Source organism: Salvelinus alpinus, chromosome 11 (assembly GCF_045679555.1).
Source record: "Salvelinus alpinus chromosome 11, SLU_Salpinus.1, whole genome shotgun sequence".
NCBI lineage: Eukaryota > Metazoa > Chordata > Actinopteri > Salmoniformes > Salmonidae > Salvelinus > Salvelinus alpinus.
Window position 1 is genome coordinate 2,183,474 of NC_092096.1, and position 22,528 is coordinate 2,206,001.

At 46.6% G+C, this 22,528-nt stretch overlaps 1 protein-coding gene across 5 annotated transcripts in view; it reads right to left on the minus strand.

Moving 5' to 3' along the window:
* Positions 1–22,528, minus strand: part of braf (B-Raf proto-oncogene, serine/threonine kinase) — a 62,776-nt gene that overhangs the window by 26,541 nt on the left and 13,707 nt on the right. For 4 of the 5 annotated variants that reach the window (XR_011666758.1, XM_071331512.1, XM_071331515.1 and 1 more), the window contains 7 exons: positions 18,687–18,790; positions 16,927–17,029; positions 15,112–15,260; positions 11,057–11,176; positions 10,593–10,752; positions 1,862–1,901; positions 1,127–1,255 (listed from right to left, as the gene is read on the minus strand). Coding sequence is in view for 4 of the 5 variants with exons in the window: in XM_071331512.1 (XP_071187613.1) it covers positions 1,127–1,255; positions 1,862–1,901; positions 10,593–10,752; positions 11,057–11,176; positions 15,112–15,260; positions 16,927–17,029; positions 18,687–18,790 (805 nt within the window). In the remaining variant the exon portion in view is untranslated. The remainder of the gene's footprint in view (positions 1–1,126; positions 1,256–1,861; positions 1,902–10,592; positions 10,753–11,056; positions 11,177–15,111; positions 15,261–16,926; positions 17,030–18,686; positions 18,791–22,528) is intronic. The other variant, XM_071331513.1, reaches the window with a different exon arrangement.

A 22,528-nucleotide genomic window follows, 5' to 3' on the forward strand; every position in this document is an offset into this window, starting at 1 on the left:
TCAATACATTACACCATCAACTACAGTCAGTCAGTCAATACATTACACCGTCAACTACAGTCAATATAGTACATCGTCAACTACAGTCAGCCAATACATTACACCGTCAACAACAGTCAGCCAATACATTACACCGTCAACAACAGTCAGTCAATACATTACACTGTCAACGGCAGTCAGTCAGTCAATACATTACACTGTCAACTACAGTCAGTCAGTCAATACATTACACTGTCAACGGCAGTCAGTCAGTCAATACATACACATACTGTCAACTACAGTCAGCCAATACATTTCACTGTCAACTACAGTCAGCCAATACATTTCACTGTCAACTACAGTCAGTCAATACAGTACACCGTCAACTACAGTCAGTCAATACAGTACACCGTCAACTACAGCCAGTCAATACATTACACCGTCAACTACAGTCAGCCAATACATTACACCGTCAACTACAGTCAGCCAATACATTACACCGTCAACTACAGCCAGTCAATACATTACACCATCAACTACAGTCAGTCAGTCATTACATTACACCGTCAACTACAGTCAATATAGTACACCGTCAACTACAGTCAGTCAATACAGTACACCGTCAACTACAGTCAGTCAATACATTACACCGTCAACTACAGTCAATATAGTACATCGTCAACTACAGTCAGTCAATACAGTACTGTCAACTGGCATGTCAGTTCTGAGGACATTTATAAAATGTTCTATACATGTATAGTGTACTTTCCTATTTCCTCTCAGAGTAGTATCTGTTCTCCCTTCTAGATCATAATGAATCAGAATATACGGACAGATCCTAGATCCGCAGTCCTACTCAGAGATGCTTTGTGGACACAGAAACCCCTCCCATATGAGAGTTTTGGAAGCAGAGGGGGGGGCGGTCGGTAGTGACAGTGTGAGGGATCATGGTAGTGAGAGAAAACGTAAGGATAGAGAGTGATGAGCGAAACAAAGACAGACAGTGCGAGGGCCAAAACACAGGTGGGAGGTGAGGACACACACATCACCACAATACACACACATCACCACAATACACACACATCACCACAATACACACACATCACCACAATACACACACAGAGGCACGCCACAGTGGCCTAGCTACCTCGGAACACAGGCTCGGACTCAAAATCAAAGACTATGTCATTGGGGTAGGAGTATAGGAGGGGGCTTGAGGTCCGTGTTCGGTGCTTCCTCAAGCAGCGGGCGGGTGGGTGGGTCTGCAAGGGGGGGGCTGCAGGGGGGGGGAAGAGAGACAGAAACAGCAGGATCACTGGTTCCTGAAGACCAGCTACTGGGCCCACCTGACCCCAATTCTCTATGGTACCTACTGTAGGCTCGATCCAAAATGGACGCCTAGTCACTGTACTGTGCTCTACTTCTGGCCAGAGCCCAATGACTGCCAATGAGGGGAATGCATGAATCTGGCTCCATGGACCAGTAGAAAGTTAGGGAGTTTTCCAACACATTATCACTGGCCAAAAGTAGTGCACTAGATAGGGAATAGGGTACCACTTGAGACTGGCTCCATAGTAAGTAGTCTACACTCTTTCAGAGGGAGCATGGATGGGCAGTGGAAATCAGAGAATGTTAGGGGAATAAAAAAAGGGTAGATGGCTCTCTTAAAGGGGAAGTCTCCTTAAAAAAGGGACAGAGTTTTAACAGTCTAAGGACAAATATTCTGAATATGCATCAACAAGATTTGTAGAAATTAAATTCTGACTGGACAAAATGAGTTTCAAGGGCCTTGTAAAAACAAGAGAGAAAGAGAACACAGATGCAGGATGTGGTGGGGGGGGGGACTTGTTGATTAAATCACTGATGATGATCGCTTCCTTACCTCCTTCTGACCTCTGTAAACCTTGGTCTCGAATCAAGTCCTGAAAGAGAGAGAGAGAGAGGAAATAACAGAGAATCACAATACTGTGAAGACTGCTAGTCAATCTAGACTCCAGACAATCGCTACAGGTCGGGTTATATCTTGGTAGCTGGTATAGTGGAACTGACAACGTTTTAACTACTTTGCAGATATGAAAACAGACTAATTATATTAGTCCAAAAAAATAATCACATTTCCCAGTTTATGCTACAAAAAAACAACTTTATAAAAAGAGGTTTTAAAAAGAAGTTATATTTGACTCAAAATGTTATGACGTACACTAAAAGGCATTGTTGGCAGAATAGATGGATGTAGTTCAACGCGTGATTAATATAATTCACCAAGACATTATTTAGTGGTCCAAAAACATATTGCTATCAGGTTGTAAAGGAGGGCCTGGTACCATTCGGAATGCACCGTCTCTGTTGTAAATCACAGCGGGCCTGGTACCATTCGGAATGCACCGTCTCTGTTGTAAATCACAGCGGGCCTGGTACCATACGGAATGCACCGTCTCTGTTGTAAATCACAGCGGGCCTGGTACCATACGGAATGCACCGTCTCTGTTGTAAATCACAGCGGGCCTGGTACCATACGGAATGCACCGTCTCTGTTGTAAATCACAGCGGGCCTGGTACCATACGGAATGCACCGTCTCTGTTGTAAATCACAGCGGGCCTGGTACCATACGGAATGCACCGTCTCTGTTGTAAATCACAGCGGGCCTGGTACCATACGGAATGCACCGTCTCTGTTGTAAATCACAGCGGGCCTGGTACCATACGGAATGCACCGTCTCTGTTGTAAATCACAGCGGGCCTGGTACCATACGGAATGCACCGTCTCTGTTGTAAATCACAGCGGGCCTGGTACCATACGGAATGCACCGTCTCTGTTGTAAATCACAGCGGGCCTGGTACCATACGGAATGCACCGTCTCTGTTGTAAATCACAGCTGGCCTGGTACCATTCGGAATGCACCGTCTCTGTTGTAAATCACAGCGGGCCTGGTACCATACGGAATGCACCGTCTCTGTTGTAAATCACAGCGGGCCTGGTACCATACGGAATGCACCGTCTCTGTTGTAAATCACAGCGGGCCTGGTACCATACGGAATGCACCGTCTCTGTTGTAAATCACAGCGGGCCTGGTACCATACGGAATGCACCGTCTCTGTTGTAAATCACAGCTGGCCTGGTACCATTCGGAATGCACCGTCTCTGTTGTAAATCACAGCGGGCCTGGTACCATACGGAATGCACCGTCTCTGTTGTAAATCACAGCGGGCCTGGTACCATACGGAATGCACCGTCTCTGTTGTAAATCACAGCGGGCCTGGTACCATACGGAATGCACCGTCTCTGTTGTAAATCACAGCGGGCCTGGTACCATACGGAATGCACCGTCTCTGTTGTAAATCACAGCGGGCCTGGTACCATACGGAATGCACCGTCTCTGTTGTAAATCACAGCGGGCCTGGTACCATACGGAATGCACCGTCTCTGTTGTAAATCACAGCGGGCCTGGTACCATACGGAATGCACCGTCTCTGTTGTAAATCACAGCGGGCCTGGTGCCATACGGAATGCACCGTCTCTGTTGTAAATCACAGCGGGCCTGGTGCCATACGGAATGCACCGTCTCTGTTGTAAATCACAGCGGGCCTGGTGCCATACGGAATGCACCGTCTCTGTTGTAAATCACAGCGGGCCTGGTACCATACGGAATGCACCGTCTCTGTTGTAAATCACAGCGGGCCTGGTACCATACGGAATGCACCGTCTCTGTTGTAAATCACAGCGGGCCTGGTACCATACGGAATGCACCGTCTCTGTTGTAAATCACAGCGGGCCTGGTACCATTCGGAATGCACCGTCTCTGTTGTAAATCACAGCGGGCCTGGTGCCATACGGAATGCACCGTCTCTGTTGTAAATCACAGCGGGCCTGGTGCCATACGGAATGCACCGTCTCTGTTGTAAATCACAGCGGGCCTGGTGCCATACGGAATGCACCGTCTCTGTTGTAAATCACAGCGGGCCTGGTGCCATACGGAATGCACCGTCTCTGTTGTAAATCACAGCGGGCCTGGTGCCATACGGAATGCACCGTCTCTGTTGTAAATCACAGCGGGCCTGGTGCCATACGGAATGCACCGTCTCTGTTGTAAATCACAGCGGGCCTGGTGCCATACGGAATGCACCGTCTCTGTTGTAAATCACAGCGGGCCTGGTGCCATACGGAATGCACCGTCTCTGTTGTAAATCACAGCGGGCCTGGTACCATACGGAATGCACCGTCTCTGTTGTAAATCACAGCGGGCCTGGTACCATACGGAATGCACCGTCTCTGTTGTAAATCACAGCGGGCCTGGTACCATACGGAATGCACCGTCTCTGTTGTAAATCACAGCGGGCCTGGTACCATACGGAATGCACCGTCTCTGTTGTAAATCACAGCGGGCCTGGTACCATACGGAATGCACCGTCTCTGTTGTAAATCACAGCGGGCCTGGTACCATACGGAATGCACCGTCTCTGTTGTAAATCACAGCGGGCCTGGTACCATTCGGAATGCACCGTCTCTGTTGTAAATCACAGCGGGCCTGGTACCATTCGGAATGCACCGTCTCTGTTGTAAATCACAGCGGGCCTGGTACCATTCGGAATGCACCGTCTCTGTTGTAAATCACAGCGGGCCTGGTACCATTCGGAATGCACCGTCTCTGTTGTAAATCACAGCGGGCCTGGTACCATTCGGAATGCACCGTCTCTGTTGTAAATCACAGCGGGCCTGGTACCATTCGGAATGCACCGTCTCTGTTGTAAATCACAGCGGGCCTGGTACCATTCGGAATGCACCGTCTCTGTTGTAAATCACAGCGGGCCTGGTACCATTCGGAATGCACCGTCTCTGTTGTAAATCACAGCGGGCCTGGTACCATTCGGAATGCACCGTCTCTGTTGTAAATCACAGCGGGCCTGGTACCATTCGGAATGCACCGTCTCTGTTGTAAATCACAGCGGGCCTGGTACCATTCGGAATGCACCGTCTCTGTTGTAAATCACAGCGGGCCTGGTACCATTCGGAATGCACCGTCTCTGTTGTAAATCACAGCGGGCCTGGTACCATTCGGAATGCACCGTCTCTGTTGTAAATCACAGCGGGCCTGGTACCATTCGGAATGCACCGTCTCTGTTGTAAATCACAGCGGGCCTGGTACCATACGGAATGCACCGTCTCTGTTGTAAATCACAGCGGGCCTGGTACCATTCGGAATGCACCGTCTCTGTTGTAAATCACAGCGGGCCTGGTACCATTCGGAATGCACCGTCTCTGTTGTAAATCACAGCGGGCCTGGTACCATTCGGAATGCACCGTCTCTGTTGTAAATCACAGCGGGCCTGGTACCATTCGGAATGCACTGTCTCAGTTTCAATGGCTCAATATTTTTGGGAAAAAACTTGACGAATGTAACTAAGGCTGTAACTAAGGCTGTCACTAAAGCTGTCACTAAGGCTGTCACTAAGGCTGTAACTAAGGCTGTAACTAAGGCTGTAACTAAGGCTGTAACTAAGGCTGTAACTAAGGCTGTAACTAAGGCTGGGAATGACAATACAATCAAACTAGTAAGGCCAATGATCACAAGTCAGCAATAACGTAGCTAATAGGTTAGCGTATCTATCTATGTAGCGAGCTAAAAACACAGACTAACGTTAGCTAGCGAGCTAGCTGCTAGGAGGATGTCATGTCATTGGAGGAGGAGGTTAGTGACAGACTTTTCCCGTCAAGATTGTTTTTTTCGTTGGCTATACACAGCTAGAGATGCAGGTGTCATTGGGTAAAGCTAGCAAGAACTAGAACGGCTTATCCAGTTAGCATATCTCTCGCATTCGTAAATTCAGAGCGCAGAATAACTGATGAACTTAACACGAAACACCTGCTGAATATAACCGGGGTCAGTAAACGTAGGCAAAGTAAGTAATAGTTCAGTCAAGAACGCTCTAGATAACATGTAAACAGCTCTGCTAGGTGGGGTCAAATTGTCAGAGTAAGGTGTTACTAATTTGGGTCGGGAAGTAGCTAGGTAGCTAGCCAACTTTAGCCAGTTGGCTTGTGTGCTTGGTTGGGACAAGCATACATTGTTGGCAGGCAAGCTGCAGAAAGACGAGGAGGCTACAATTCCCCATCGTTTATCAGTGCAATTTTAACAGCCAATTAGGTGAAAAAGTTTTAGAGGGTTTTTTAATGTTACTTCGGTAGATGTTAAGCTCATCTTTCTCTGGCTAGCATTAGCTGTTGATCTTGTTGATGTTTATAACTGAGGGAGAGAGACTGCCTCGTCATGGTTGTTTGATCAACAGAACTGTGAAGTTCCCAAATATAAGAGGACTCCTGTGGTATTTACATATTTACAGAAATCCATTCAGGTGTATTTTGTGGCTTTTGGCAAATGCTTTCTTATGATCTAAAGTCGTGCTGTTGCTACTTCCTGTAAACACACAGTCCAGTTCAAAGTGAATGATGGTAGGACCTACTTCCTGTAAACACAGTCCAGTTCATAGTGAATGATGACAGGCCCTACTTCCTGTAAACACACAGTCCAGTTCATAGTGAATGATGACAGGCCCTACTTCCTGTAAACACACAGTCCAGTTCATAGTGAATGATGACAGGTCCTACTGCCTGTTAACACACAGTCCAGTTCATAGTGAATGATGACAGGCCCTACTTCCTGTAAACACACAGTCCAGTTCATAGTGAATGATGACAGGCCCTACTGCCTGTAAACACACAGTCCAGTTCATAGTGAATGATGACAGGCCCTACTTCCTGTAAACACAGTCCAGTTCATAGTGAATGATGGCAGGCCCTACTTCCTGTAAACACACAGTCCAGTTCATAGTGACTGATGGCAGGTCCTACTGCCTGTTAACACACAGTCCAGTTCATAGTGAATGATGACAGGCCCTACTTCCTGTAAACACACAGTCCAGTTCATAGTGAATGATGACAGGCCCTACTGCCTGTAAACACACAGTCCAGTTCATAGTGAATGGTGTCAGGCCCTACTTCCTGTAAACACACAGTCCAGTTCATAGTGAATGATGACAGGCCCTACTTCCTGTAAACACAGTCCAGTTCATAGTGAATGATGACAGGCCCTACTGCCTGTAAACACACAGTCCAGTTCATAGTGAATGATGACAGGCCCTACTTCCTGTAAACACACAGTCCAGTTCAAAGTGAATGATGGCAGGCCCTACTGCCTGTAAACACACAGTCCAGTTCATAGTGAATGATGACAGGCCCTACTGCCTGTAAACACACAGTCCAGTTCATAGTGAATGATGACAGGCCCTACTGCCTGTAAACACACAGTCCAGTTCATAGTGAATGATGACAGGCCCTACTGCCTGTAAACACACAGTCCAGTTCATAGTGAATGATGACAGGCCCTACTGCCTGTAAACACACAGTCCAGTTCATAGTGAATGATGACAGGCCCTACTTCCTGTTAACACACAGTCCAGTTCAAAGTGAATGATGACAGGCCCTACTGCCTGTAAACACACAGTCCAGTTCATAGTGAATGATGACAGGCCCTACTTCCTGTTAACACACAGTCCAGTTCAAAGTGAATGATGACAGGCCCTACTTCCTGTAAACACACAGTCCTGTTCAAAGTGAATGATGGCAGGCCCTACTGCCTGTAAACACACAGTCCAGTTCATAGTGAATGATGACAGGCCCTACTTCCTGTAAACACACAGTCCAGTTCAAAGTGAATGATGACAGGCCCTACTTCCTGTAAACACACAGTCCAGTTCATAGTGAATGATGGCAGGGCCTACTTCCTGTAAACACACAGTCCAGTTCATAGTGAATGATGACAGGTCCTACTGCCTGTTAACACACAGTCCAGTTCAAAGTGAATGATGACAGGCCCTACTTCCTGTAAACACACAGTCCTGTTCAAAGTGAATGATGGCAGGCCCTACTGCCTGTAAACACACAGTCCAGTTCATAGTGAATGATGACAGGCCCTACTTCCTGTAAACACACAGTCCAGTTCAAAGTGAATGATGACAGGCCCTACTTCCTGTAAACACACAGTCCAGTTCATAGTGAATGATGGCAGGGCCTACTTCCTGTAAACACACAGTCCAGTTCATAGTGAATGATGACAGGTCCTACTGCCTGTTAACACACAGTCCAGTTCAAAGTGAATGATGACAGGCCCTACTTCCTGTAAACACACAGTCCTGTTCAAAGTGAATGATGACAGGCCCTACTTCCTGTAAACACACAGTCCTGTTCAAAGTGAATGATGACAGGCCCTACTGTCTGTAAACACACAGTCCAGTTCATAGTGAATGATGACAGGCCCTACTTCCTGTAAACACACAGTCTAGTTCATAGTGAATGATGACAGGCCCTACTGCCTGGAAACACACAGTCCAGTTCATAGTGAATGATGACAGGCCCTACTTCCTGTAAACACACAGTCCAGTTCATAGTGAATGATGACAGGCCCTACTTCCTGTAAACACACAGTCCAGTTCATAGTGAATGATGACAGGCCCTACTGCCTGTTAACACACAGTCCAGTTCATAGTGAATGATGGCAGGTCCTACTTCCTGTAAACACACAGTCCAGTTCATAGTGAATGATGACAGGCCCTACTTCCTGTAAACACACAGTCCAGTTCATAGTGAATGATGACAGGCCCTACTTCCTGTAAACACACAGTCCAGTTCATAGTGAATGATGACAGGCCTTACTTCCTGTAAACACACAGTCCAGTTCATAGTGAATGATGACAGGTCCTACTGCCTGTAAACACACAGCCCAGTTCATAGTGAATGATGACAGGTCCTACTGCCTGTAAACACACAGTCCAGTTCATAGTGAATGATGACAGGCCCTACTTCCTGTAAACACACAGTCCAGTTCATAGTGAATGATGACAGGTCCTACTGCCTGTAAACACACAGCCCAGTTCATAGTGAATGATGACAGGTCCTACTGCCTGTAAACACACAGTCCAGTTCATAGTGAATGATGACAGGCCCTACTGCCTGTAAACACACAGTCCAGTTCATAGTGAATGATGACAGGCCTCTGTGCAAATGGCTTGTTTGTATAAAGGCCTACTGTGGCTCTGATTGGCTACTGCTGCACCGGTCTGTGTAAACTCTGGTCCTGGATGAAACAGATGTTTTATTTACTGCAGTGTCTATTAATTGTCCAAACGCACGGCCACTTTCCCACTCTAGATTGCGATAGATTTTTCACAAATGCCCCAACATTCTATGAATTTATGAAAATGTGAAATGCCCATATCTAAGTGTTCGCTTTTTAAAAAGGGTCATATTCTTCCTGGGGTATATATGAAAAGATTTTAAGATTTCACATTGCTAAAAACGCTGTCAGTTCCTCTTTAAGTATCTCTTTAAGGGGCTCCAGAGTGGCGCAGCGGTCTAAGGCACTACATCTCAGTGCTAGAAGCATCATTACAGACCCTAGTTCGATTCCAGGCTGTATCACAACCGTCCGTGATCGGGAGTCCCATAGGGCGGCGCACAATCGGCCCAGCGTCGTCCGGGTTTGGCCCGATGTAGGCCGTCATTGTAAATAAGAATTTGTTCTTAACTGACTTGCCTAGTTAAATAAAGGTTAAATAAATAAAAGTATGATTACTATGTGGTATTTGGCCAAGCATTACAGTACATGACTTGACCCAGACGAGCACCCTCTTCACTAGAAGCCTTTCACTAGTGCTGGCACATACACATTCTACATTAGCAGTACTACTTGTCTCCAGCAGGGGGACTGTCTGAGCTAATCACACACACAGACTACATTAGCAGTACTACTTGTCTCCAGCAGGGGGACTGTCTGAGCTAATCACACACACAGACTACATTAGCAGTACTACTTGTCTCCAGCAGGGGGACTGTCTGAGCTAATCACACACACAGACTACATTAGCAGTACTACTTGTCTCCAGCAGGGGGACTGTCTGAGCTAATCACACACACAGACTACATTAGCAGTACTACTTGTCTCCAGCAGGGGGACTGTCTGAGCTAATCACACACACAGACTACATTAGCAGTACTACTTGTCTCCAGCAGGGGGACTGTCTGAGCTAATCACACACACAGACTACATTAGCAGTACTACTTGTCTCCAGCAGGGGGACTGTCTGAGTTAATCACACACACAGACTACATTAGCAGTACTACTTGTCTCCAGCAGGGGGACTGTCTGAGCTAATCACACACACAGACTACATTAGCAGTACTACTTGTCTCCAGCAGGGGGACTGTCTGAGCTAATCACACACACAGACTACATTAGCAGTACTACTTGTCTCCAGCAGGGGGACTGTCTGAGCTAATCACACACACAGACTACATTAGCAGTACTACTTGTCTCCAGCAGGGGGACTGTCTGAGCTAATCACACACACAGACTACATTAGCAGTACTACTTGTCTCCAGCAGGGGGACTGTCTGAGCTAATCACACACACAGACTACATTAGCAGTACTACTTGTCTCCAGCAGGGGGACTGTCTGAGCTAATCACACACACATTCTACATTAGCAGTACTACTTGTCTCCAGCAGGGGGACTGTCTTAACTTATCACACACACAGACTAAAGGGGGATGTTGGACTTACGTCTATGTTGACGGGTTCGATGGTGTTGATGTGGACGTTGGGAGCGGAGGACGAGCGATCTCTCTGTCCAAACTGGGTCCTGTGGTCCTCTTCTCCGGGCCTGAAATTCTGGGGGATGGGGATGGACTTGGACGGGGACACACTGGCGTGGCACAGGGACCTGGGGGTCAGAGAGAGGTTAGTGGTCAGGGAGGATGGGGGTTGAAACTCTGGGGGGGATGGATGGACGGGGACAGGAACCTGGCTTCAGATAGCGGTTAAGAGGGGAGGACAGGGTGGTTCATCTCACTGGGGACATGTGGCAAAGCACTAGCAGAGATTCCAGTCTACATTGAATCTAGCAAGGAGATAGCAGATGATCAAGTCTGTGTTTCAGTAGTCTTAAAAAATGACTTCCTCTCCTCGTCTCCTTTCCTTCAACTGCGCCGAGGAGAGAACGGGATCAGGACAGCTGTGAGACTCACCCGGTGGAGTCGGACGGGGGCAGTGACGGGTAGGCCTCGGACACGGGGGTGGTGCCCTCTGATGACACCTCCTCCTGGGTGATGGGGTGGTGCTCAAAGAACTTGGACACCAGCAACAAACTGCAGGAGAGACCCAACATACAGGTTAGACCTGGGACACCTGTAGAGACCCAACATACAGGTTAGACCTGGGACACCAGTAGAGACCCAACATACAGGTTAGAACTGGGACACCAGTAGAGACCCAACGTACAGGTTAGACCTGGGACACCTGTAGAGACCCAACATACAGGTTAGAACTGGGACACCTGTAGAGATCAGGTCAAGCTAACGTCCGTCTCGGGGACAGGTCACGCTAACGTCCGTCTCGGGGACAGGTCACGCTAACGTCCGTCTCGGGGACAGGTCACGCTAACGTCCGTCTCGGCGACAGGTCACGCTAACGTCCGTCTCGGGGACAGGTCAAGCTAACGTCCGTCTCGGGGACAGGTCACGCTAACGTCCGTCTCGGGGACAGGTCACGCTAACGTCCGTCTCGGGGACAGGTCACGCTAACGTCCGTCTCGGCGACAGGTCACGCTAACGTCCGTCTCGGGGACAGGTCAAGCTAACGTCCGTCTCGGGGACAGGTCAAGCTAACGTCCGTCTCGGGGACAGGTCACGCTAACGTCCGTCTCGGGGACAGGTCAACCTAACGTCCGTCTCGGGGACAGGTCAGGCTAACGTCCGTCTCGGCGACAGGTCAAGCTAACGTCCGTCTCGGCGACAGGTCACGCTAACGTCCGTCTCGACGACAGGTCAAGCTAACGTCCGTCTCGGGGACAGGTCAAGCTAACGTCCGTCTCGGGGACAGGTCACGCTAACGTCCGTCTCGGGGACAGGTCACGCTAACGTCCGTCTCGGGGACAGGTCAAGCTAACGTCCGTCTCGGGGACAGGTCAAGCTAACGTCCGTCTCGGGGACAGGTCACGCTAACGTCCGTCTCGGGGACAGGTCAAGCTAACGTCCGTCTCGGCGGTCAAGCTAACGTCCGTCTCGGCGACAGGTCAAGCTAACGTCCGTCTCAAACAAGGAAAAACAACACTTGCGTGCAAACCAACAGAATGACATTACACATCAAGTTAAACTTTCCATCCCCTTTCCCCAATCAGTTGAATTGATTAATTTGATCGATCGTTAACTCACTCTAGCTGGTCGTAGTTGACACACATGAGAACGCTGGTGAATTGATTAATTTGATTGATCGATAACTCACTCTAGCTGGTCGTAGTTGACACACATGAGAACGTTGGTGAATTGATTAATTTGATTGATCGTTAACTCACTCTAGCTGGTCGTAGTTGACACACATGAGAACGCTGGTGAATTGATTAATTTGATTGATGGTTAACTCACTCTAGCTGGTCGTAGTTGACACACATGAGAACGCTGGTGAATTGATTAATTTGATCGATCGTTAACTCACTCTAGCTGGTCGTAGTTGACACACATGAGAACGCTGGTGAATTGATTAATTTGATTGATCGTTAACTCACTCTAGCTGGTCGTAGTTGACACACATGAGAACGCTGGTGAATTGATTAATTTGATCGATCGTTAACTCACTCTAGCTGGTCGTAGTTGACACACATGAGAACGCTGGTGAATTGATTAATTTGATTGATGGTTAACTCACTCTAGCTGGTCGTAGTTGACACACATGAGAACGCTGGTGAATTGATTAATTTGATCGATCGTTAACTCACTCTAGCTGGTCGTAGTTGACACACATGAGAACGCTGGTGAATTGATTAATTTGATCGATCGATAACTCACTCTAGCTGGTCGTAGTTGACACACATGAGAACGCTGGTGAATTGATTAATTTGATCGATCGATAACTCACTCTAGCTGGTCGTAGTCGACACACATGAGAACGCTGGTGAATTGATTAATTTGATTGATCGTTAACTCACTCTAGCTGGTCGTAGTTGACACACATGAGAACGCTGGTGAATTGATTAATTTGATCGATCGATAACTCACTCTAGCTGGTCGTAGTTGACACACATGAGAACGCTGGTGAATTGATTAATTTGATTGATCGTTAACTCACTCTAGCTGGTCGTAGTTGACACACATGAGAACGCTGGTGAATTGATTAATTTGATTGATCGTTAACTCACTCTAGCTGGTCGTAGTTGACACACATGAGAACGCTGGTGAATTGATTAATTTGATTGATCGTTAACTCACTCTAGCTGGTCGTAGTTGACACACATGAGAACGCTGGTGAATTGATTAATTTGATTGATGGTTAACTCACTCTAGCTGGTCGTAGTTGACACACATGAGAACGCTGGTGAATTGATTAATTTGATCGATCGATAACTCACTCTAGCTGGTCGTAGTTGACACACATGAGAACGCTGGTGAATTGATTAATTTGATCGATCGATAACTCACTCTAGCTGGTCGTAGTTGACACACATGAGAACGCTGGTGAATTGATTAATTTGATCGGTCGATAACTCACTCTAGCTGGTCGTAGTTGACACACATGAGAACGCTGGTGAATTGATTAATTTGATTGGTCGATAACTCACTCTAGCTGGTCGTAGTTGACACACATGAGAACGCTGGTGAATTGATTAATTTGATTGGTCGATAACTCACTCTAGCTGGTCGTAGTTGACACACATGAGAACGCTGGTGAATTGATTAATTTGATTGGTCGATAACTCACTCTAGCTGGTCGTAGTTGACACACATGAGAACGCTGGTGAATTGATTAATTTGATTGGTCGATAACTCACTCTAGCTGGTCGTAGTTGACACACATGAGAACGCTGGTGAATTGATTAATTTGATTGGTCGATAACTCACTCTAGCTGGTCGTAGTTGACACACATGAGAACGCTGGTGAATTGATTAATTTGATTGGTCGATAACTCACTCTAGCTGGTCGTAGTTGACACACATGAGAACGCTGGTGAATTGATTAATTTGATTGGTCGATAACTCACTCTAGCTGGTCGTAGTTGACACACATGAGAACGCTGGTGAATTGATTAATTTGATTGATCGTTAACTCACTCTAGCTGGTCGTAGTTGACACACATGAGAACGCTGGTGAATTGATTAATTTGATCGATCGTTAACTCACTCTAGCTGGTCGTAGTTGACACACATGAGAACGCTGGTGAATTGATTAATTTGATTGGTCGATAACTCACTCTAGCTGGTCGTAGTTGACACACATGAGAACGCTGGTGAATTGATTAATTTGATTGATCGTTAACTCACTCTAGCTGGTCGTAGTTGACACACATGAGAACGCTGGTGAATTGATTAATTTGATTGGTCGATAACTCACTCTAGCTGGTCGTAGTTGACACACATGAGAACGCTGGTGAATTGATTAATTTGATTGGTCGATAACTCACTCTAGCTGGTCGTAGTTGACACACATGAGAACGCTGGTGAATTGATTAATTTGATTGGTCGATAACTCACTCTAGCTGGTCGTAGTTGACACACATGAGAACGCTGGTGAATTGATTAATTTGATTGGTCGATAACTCACTCTAGCTGGTCGTAGTTGACACACATGAGAACGCTGGTGAATTGATTAATTTGATTGGTCGATAACTCACTCTAGCTGGTCGTAGTTGACACACATGAGAACGCTGGTGAATTGATTAATTTGATTGGTCGATAACTCACTCTAGCTGGTCGTAGTTGACACACATGAGAACGCTGGTGAATTGATTAATTTGATTGGTCGATAACTCACTCTAGCTGGTCGTAGTTGACACACATGAGAACGCTGGTGAATTGATTAATTTGATTGGTCGATAACTCACTCTAGCTGGTCGTAGTTGACACACATGAGAACGCTGGTGAATTGATTAATTTGATTGATCGTTAACTCACTCTAGCTGGTCGTAGTTGACACACATGAGAACGCTGGTGAATTGATTAATTTGATTGATCGTTAACTCACTCTAGCTGGTCGTAGTTGACACACATGAGAACGCTGGTGAATTGATTAATTTGATTGATGGTTAACTCACTCTAGCTGGTCGTAGTTGACACACATGAGCGGCACCTCTGTGCTGCAACGCTGGTGGAACTTATATCCACACGTCTGACATCGGAACCCCTGGAACAGAAGCTTCCGGCAAAAATCGCAGAAGGCCAACGTAAAAAACGTCTTCCTCACCTGGGGAACAGACAGAAACAGAGAGAGAGACAGAGAGACAGTTAGAAAATAGAGAAGGAACGTTAGGGAGCAAGTGGGTTGTACCTTCTGTCCCATCTACGGAGATTGTAGTAACCTGGTATATTTATGTTGACCAATAGATGGCAGTGTTGACTCAAGACGGGGGTTTGCTTCCCTCTATCCGTAGCTATTTCCTATGTCTGCCTATTTAACTAGGATTAAGAAAGATTCAGGTCGTTTAAGCCAGGTGCATTAGAGAATGTAAATATAAGTTACAATTAAACACTAAACCGTACTTAAGTCTCATGAGTCGTAACTCTAAGAAGCCTTTAAGGATACTACAGAGATATACAAAAGATGAATGGTCTTTCTATGTGCCATTGAGGCCATCTCCATTTTTAAGTAGTCCATGTTTCTTCTTCTATTGTATTTGGAAAAAAAAAGTGTAAAGCTAACATGGATTATTTACCGCCACCTGCTGGACTCCTGAACCAAATCTCGTCATAAAATGTATTGTGGCCACTAGATGGCAGTGATATAGCTTAAAAGACATTTATAAAAACCAAAAAGGCAATCCAATTTGAAGAAGGCAATGCTCCGATCATATGGGAATCCAACCCATTGGATTCACAACTCAGTTGACTAATTTTAAAAAATGGTGGAAGCCCTCATAGGCGATGTCCCATGCTAAAACAAGATCTTTCCATCTAGGAGCTCTCTTTCTGCCCCTCTTTCTGCCCCTCCTCTTTCTGCCCCTCCTCTTTCTGCCTCTGTGTAACATACAGTAAATGCATTGTGAATGCAGGTGTTCCAATCATTGAGGCCATTGGATGTATATAGTTGCTCTTTTCTTCAGTGAATGAACTCGCTCTGATCTAACAAACAGTTTATTTGCCCGGCCTACACGCACGGCCAGAAACAAACACGAGGGTCAACTCAACAATGGACTGAACCTTGCACTGTTTGGACAGTTTGCCCTCCTAGTTAGTCTTTCCAGTGGCTTTTCCCAGTAACATCCCATCCCAGTCTCAACTGGTTCCATAATTCTAGTTCCATAGTTCTACACTGAACAAAAACATAAAAATGCAACATTTAATAAAAGTGTTGGTCCCATGTTTCATGAGCTGAAATAAATCATCCCAGAAATGTTCCATACTCACAAAAAGCTTATTTCCTTTCAAATGTTGTGCAAAAAAATCTGTTTACATCCCTATTAGTGAGCATCTCTCCTTTGCCAAGATAATACATCCATCTGACAGGTGTGGCATATCAAGAAGCTGATTAAACAACATGATCATTACACAGGTGCACCTTGTGCCGGGGACAATAAAAGGCCACTTTTATTGTGTGAGAAAATTGCACTTCTCTCACACAGCACAATGTCACAGATGTCTCAAGTTTGAAGGAGCGTGCAATTGACATTCTAACTGCAGGATTGTCCACCAAAGCTGTTGCCAGAGAATGTAATGTTAATTTATCTACCATAAGCATGAGGGGTATTTTTGTCTGTAATAAAGCCCTTTTGTGAGGAAAAACTCATTCTGATTGGCTGGGCCTGACTCCCAAGTGGGTGGGCCCATGCCCTCCCAGGCCCACCCATGGCTGCACCCCTGCCCAGTCATATACGAAAATCTAGTACCAATTCCATAGTTCCTGTCATACTCACAAAGTTGTGTGTGGTCAGAGGAACGTTCTCCAGCACTTCCACGTGTAGCTCCTCCCCTGTCAGCCAGGAGATGTCTGTGTCCCAGCCAAGAGGCTTCTTCTCTCTGAGACAGGAGACAGGAAGAGGAGTTCACTGGGTTGTGGTGGAGTCTAGTACACATGTGGGTTGTTGTTGTTACAGGAGACAGGAAGTGGAGTTCACTGGGTTGTGGTGGAGTCTAGTACACATGTGGATTGTTGTTGTTACAGGAGACAGGAAGTGGAGTTCACTGGGTTGTGGTGGAGTCTAGTACACATGTGGATTGCTGTTGTTACAGGAGACAGGAAGAGGAGTTCACTGGGTTGTGGTGGAGTCTAGTACACATGTGGATTGTTGTTGTTGTTACAGGAGACAGGAAGTGGAGTTCACTGGGTTGTGGTGGAGTCTAGTACACATGTGGATTGTTGTTGTTGTTACAGGAGACAGGAAGAGGAGTTCACTGGGTTGTGGTGGAGTCTAGTACACATGTGGATTGTTGTTGTTACAGGAGACAGGAAGAGGAGTTCACTGGGTTGTGGTGGAGTCTAGTACACATGTGGATTGTTGTTGTTACAGGAGACAGGAAGTGGAGTTCACTGGGTTGTGGTGGAGTCTAGTACACATGTGGGTTGTTGTTGTTACAGGAGACAGGAAGAGGAGTTCACTGGGTTGTGGTGGAGTCTAGTACACATGTGGATTGTTGTTGTTACAGGAGACAGGAAGTGGAGTTCACTGGGTTGTGGTGGAGTCTAGTACACATGTGGGTTGTTGTTGTTACAGGAGACAGGAAGTGGAGTTCACTGGGTTGTGGTGGAGTCTAGTACACATGTGGATTGTTGTTGTTACAGGAGACAGGAAGTGGAGTTCACTGGGTTGTGGTGGAGTCTAGTACACATGTGGATTGTTGTTGTTACAGGAGACAGGAAGTGGAGTTCACTGGGTTGTGGTGGAGTCTAGTACACATGTGGGTTGTTGTTGTTACAGGAGACAGGAAGTGGAGTTCACTGGGTTGTGGTGGAGTCTAGTACACATGTGGATTGTTGTTGTTGTTACAGGAGACAGGAAGAGGAGTTCACTGGGTTGTGGTGGAGTCTAGTACACATGTGGGTTGTTGTTGTTACAGGAGACAGGAAGTGGAGTTCACTGGGTTGTGGTGGAGTCTAGTACACATGTGGATTGTTGTTGTTACAGGAGACAGGAAGTGGAGTTCACTGGGTTGTGGTGGAGTCTAGTACACATGTGGATTGTTGTTGTTACAGGAGACAGGAAGTGGAGTTCACTGGGTTGTGGTGGAGTCTAGTACACATGTGGGTTGTTGTTGTTACAGGAGACAGGAAGAGGAGTTCACTGGGTTGTGGTGGAGTCTAGTACACATGTGGATTGTTGTTGTAAAAGAGAATGTGTTCTCAATGATTTACCTTGTTCAACAAAGTACAATAAAATAAACAGAATTGTGCAAGTGTGTGACTGTACATTGACCCCTTACGGTGTGACTGTACATTGACCCCTTAGTGTGTACCTGTACATTGACCCCTTACAGTGTGACTGTACATTGACCCCTTAGTGTGTACCTGTACAATGACCTATAACTGGTCTCCACTGTGCTGAAACGATTACAAAGTTGTACAGGAGCATCAATTGACAGAATGTGGAATATAAAATAAATGTTATCATTTGGCCAAGGTATACGTGTGTGTGTATGTGTGTGTGTGTGTATATGTGTGTGTGTGTGTGTGTCTTACCCATCCTGTATCCTGTAGACAGCACAGCACTCAGGGATTAGTCCCCTCATCATTAAAGCCTTCTTCAGAGAGTCTCTGACTGTCATGCCACAGCGGGCTGGGACCTGGGACAGACAGAGAGGGACCATACAGTTCGTTTCAGGGACTGAACAGCAGGTATAGACCACATACAGTTGAAGTCAGAAGTTTACATACACCTTAACCAAATATATTTTAAACTCAGTTTCTCACAATTCCTGACATTTAATCAGAGTAAAAATTCCCTGTCTTAGGTCAGTTAGGATCAGGACTTTATTTTAAGAATGTGAAATGTCAGAATAGTAGTAGAGAGAATGATTTATTTCAGCTTTTATTTCCTTCATCACATTCCCAGTGGGTCAGAAGATTACATACACTCAATTAGTATTTGGTAGTATTGCATTTAAATGGTTTAACTTGGGGTCAAAAAGTGTTGGGTAGCCTTTCACAAGCTTCCCACAATAAGTTGGGTGAATTTTGGCCCATTCTTCCTGACACAGCTGGTGTAACTGAGTCAGGTTTGTAGGCCTCCTTGCTCGCACACGCTTTTCAGTTCTGCCTACAAATGTTCTATAGGATTGAGGTCAGGGCTTTGTGATGGCCACTCCAATACCTTGACTTTGTCCTTAAGCCATTTTGCCACAACTTTGGAAGTATGCTTGGGGACATTGTCCATTTGGAAGACCCATTTGCGACCAAGCTGTAACTTCCTGACTGATGTCTTGAGATGTTGCTTCAATATATCCACATAATTTTCCTGCCTCATGATGCCACCTATTTTGTGAAGTGCACCAGTCCCTCCTGCAGCAAAGCACCCCCACAACATGATGCTGCCACCCCCGTGCTTCACGGTTGGGATGGTGTTCTTCGGCTTGCAAGCCTCCCCCTTTTTCCTCCAAACATAACGATGGTCATTATGGCCAAACAGTTCCGTTTTTGTTTCATCAGACCAGAGGACATTTCTCCAAAAAGTACAATATTTTCCTCCATGTGCAGCCTGACTTTTTTTATGGCGGTTTTGGAGCGGTGGCTTCTTCCTTGCTGAGCGGCCTTTCAGATTATGTCGATATAGGACTCATTTTACTGTGGATATAGATACATTTCTACCCGTTTCCTCCAGCATCTTCACAAGGTCCTTTGCTGTTGTTCTGGGATTGATTTGCACTTTTCGCACCAAAGTACGTTCATCTCTAGGAGACAGAACGCGTGTCCTTCCTGAGCGGTATGACAGTTGCGTGGTCCCATGGTGTTTATACTTGCGTACTATTGTTTGTACGGATGAACGTGGTACCTTCAGGCGTTTGGCAATTGCTCCCAAGGTCTGAACAATTGTTGGAAAAATTACTTGGGACATCTACTTTGTGCATGACACAACTGAATTGCCAAAACTATAGTTTGTTAACAAGAAATTTGTGGAGTGGTTGAAAAACGAGTTTTAATGACTCCAACCTAAGTGTATGTAAACTTCAACTGTACATAGTCTATATGCATGGTCCAATACGTTCAAATCATTTGACCAATATCCCGCAACGGCCAAAACTGGTTGAATCAACAATGTTTCCACGGGCCTCCCGGGTGGCGCAGTGGTCTAGGGCACTGCATCGCAGTGCTATGCTGCGCCACCAGAGTCTGGGTTCGCGCCCAGGCTCTGTCGCAGCCGGCCGCGACCGGGAGGTCCGTGGGGCGACGCACAATTGGCTTAGCGTCGTCCGGGTTAGGGAGGGTTTGGCCGGTAGGGATATCCTTGTCTCATCGCGCTCCAGCGACTCCTGTGGCGGGCCGGGCGCAGTGCGCGCTAACTGAGGGGGGCGGGTGCACGGTGTTTCCTCCGACACATTGGTGCGGCTGGCTTCCGGGTTGGAGGCGCGCTGTGTTAAGAAGCAGTGCGGCTGGTTGGGTTGTGCTTCGGAGGACGCATGACTTTCGACCTTCGTCTCTCCCGAGCCCGTACGGGAGTTGTAGCGATGAGACAAGATAGTAATTACTAGCGATTGGATACCACGAAAAATTGGGGAGAAAAGGGGATAAAATTAAAAAAAAAACAAAAAAAAAAAAAAAAACGTTTCCACGTTATTTCAACACCCAAAAATCTAATGTGATGATGTTGCCTGAACATGGAAAACTGATTGGATTTGTAAAATGCTGTCCAAGAAATGTCTTCTTTCCCCCCCACTTAACTTTTAAATTAAAATGACTTTAAAACATTTTTTATTTCACATTGAATTCACGTCAGTTGACAACTCAACCAGAAGTAAATCCAAACTAGACGTTGAACTGACGTCTTTGCTCCGTGCGATGTGATTCGGCTCATTTCTGAAGGTGGAAAGTATATTTCCGATGGTGTAGAGATGTTGAAACCGTCCAGAGAGGCTGGAACACTTTACAATGCAAGAACATACCACTGGTCCTAAACAGAAGATACCGCCGGTCCTAAACGGAAGACACCACTGGTCCTAAACGGAAGACACCACTGGTCCTAAACAGAACGTACCACTGGTCCTAAACGGAAGACACCACTGGTCCTAAACGGAAGACACCACTGGTCCTAAACAGAAGATACCGCCGGTCCTAAACAGAAGACACCACTGGTCCTAAACGGAAGGTACCACTGGTCCTAAACAGAAGACCCCACTGGTCCTAAACAGAAGACCCCACTGGTCCTAAACAGAACGTACCACTGGTCCTAAACGGAAGACACCACTGGTCCTAAACGGAAGACACCACTGGTCCTAAACAGAACGTACCACTGGTCCCAAACGGAAGACACCACTGGTCCTAAACAGAAGATACCACTGGTCCTAAACGGAAGACACCACTGGTCCTAAACGGAAGACACCACTGGTCCTAAACAGAAGACACCACTGGTCCTAAACGGAAGACCCCACTGGTCCTAAACGGAAGACCCCACTGGTCCTAAACGGAAGACACCACTGGTCCTAAACAGAAGACCCCACTGGTCCTAAACAGAAGACCCCACTGGTCCTAAACGGAAGACACCACTGGTCCTAAACAGAACGTACCACTGGTCCTAAACGGAAGACACCACTGGTCCTAAACAGAAGACACCACTGGTCCTAAACGGAAGACACCACTGGTCCTAAACAGAACGTACCACTGGTCCCAAACGGAAGACACCACTGGTCCTAAACAGAAGATACCACTGGTCCTAAACGGAAGACACCACTGGTCCTAAACGGAAGACACCACTGGTCCTAAACAGAAGACACCACTGGTCCTAAACGGAAGACACCACTGGTCCTAAACGGAAGACCCCACTGGTCCTAAACGGAAGACACCACTGGTCCTAAACAGAAGACCCCACTGGTCCTAAACGGAAGACACCACTGGTCCTAAACAGAACGTACCACTGGTCCTAAACAGAAGACACCACTGGTCCTAAACGGAAGACACCACTGGTCCTAAACAGAACGTACCACTGGTCCCAAACGGAAGACACCACTGGTCCTAAACAGAAGATACCACTGGTCCTAAACGGAAGACACCACTGGTCCTAAACAGAAGACCCCACTGGTCCTAAACGGAAGACACCACTGGTCCTAAACAGAAGACACCACTGGTCCTAAACAGAAGACCCCACTGGTCCTAAACGGAAGACCCCACTGGTCCTAAACGGAAGACCCCACTGGTCCTAAACGGAAGACACCACTGGTCCTAAACAGAAGACCCCACTGGTCCTAAACGGAAGAGACCACTGGTCCTAAACAGAACGTACCACTGGTCCTAAACGGAAGACACCACTGGTCCTAAACGGAAGACACCACTGGTCCTAAACAGAACGTACCACTGGTCCTAAACGGAAGACA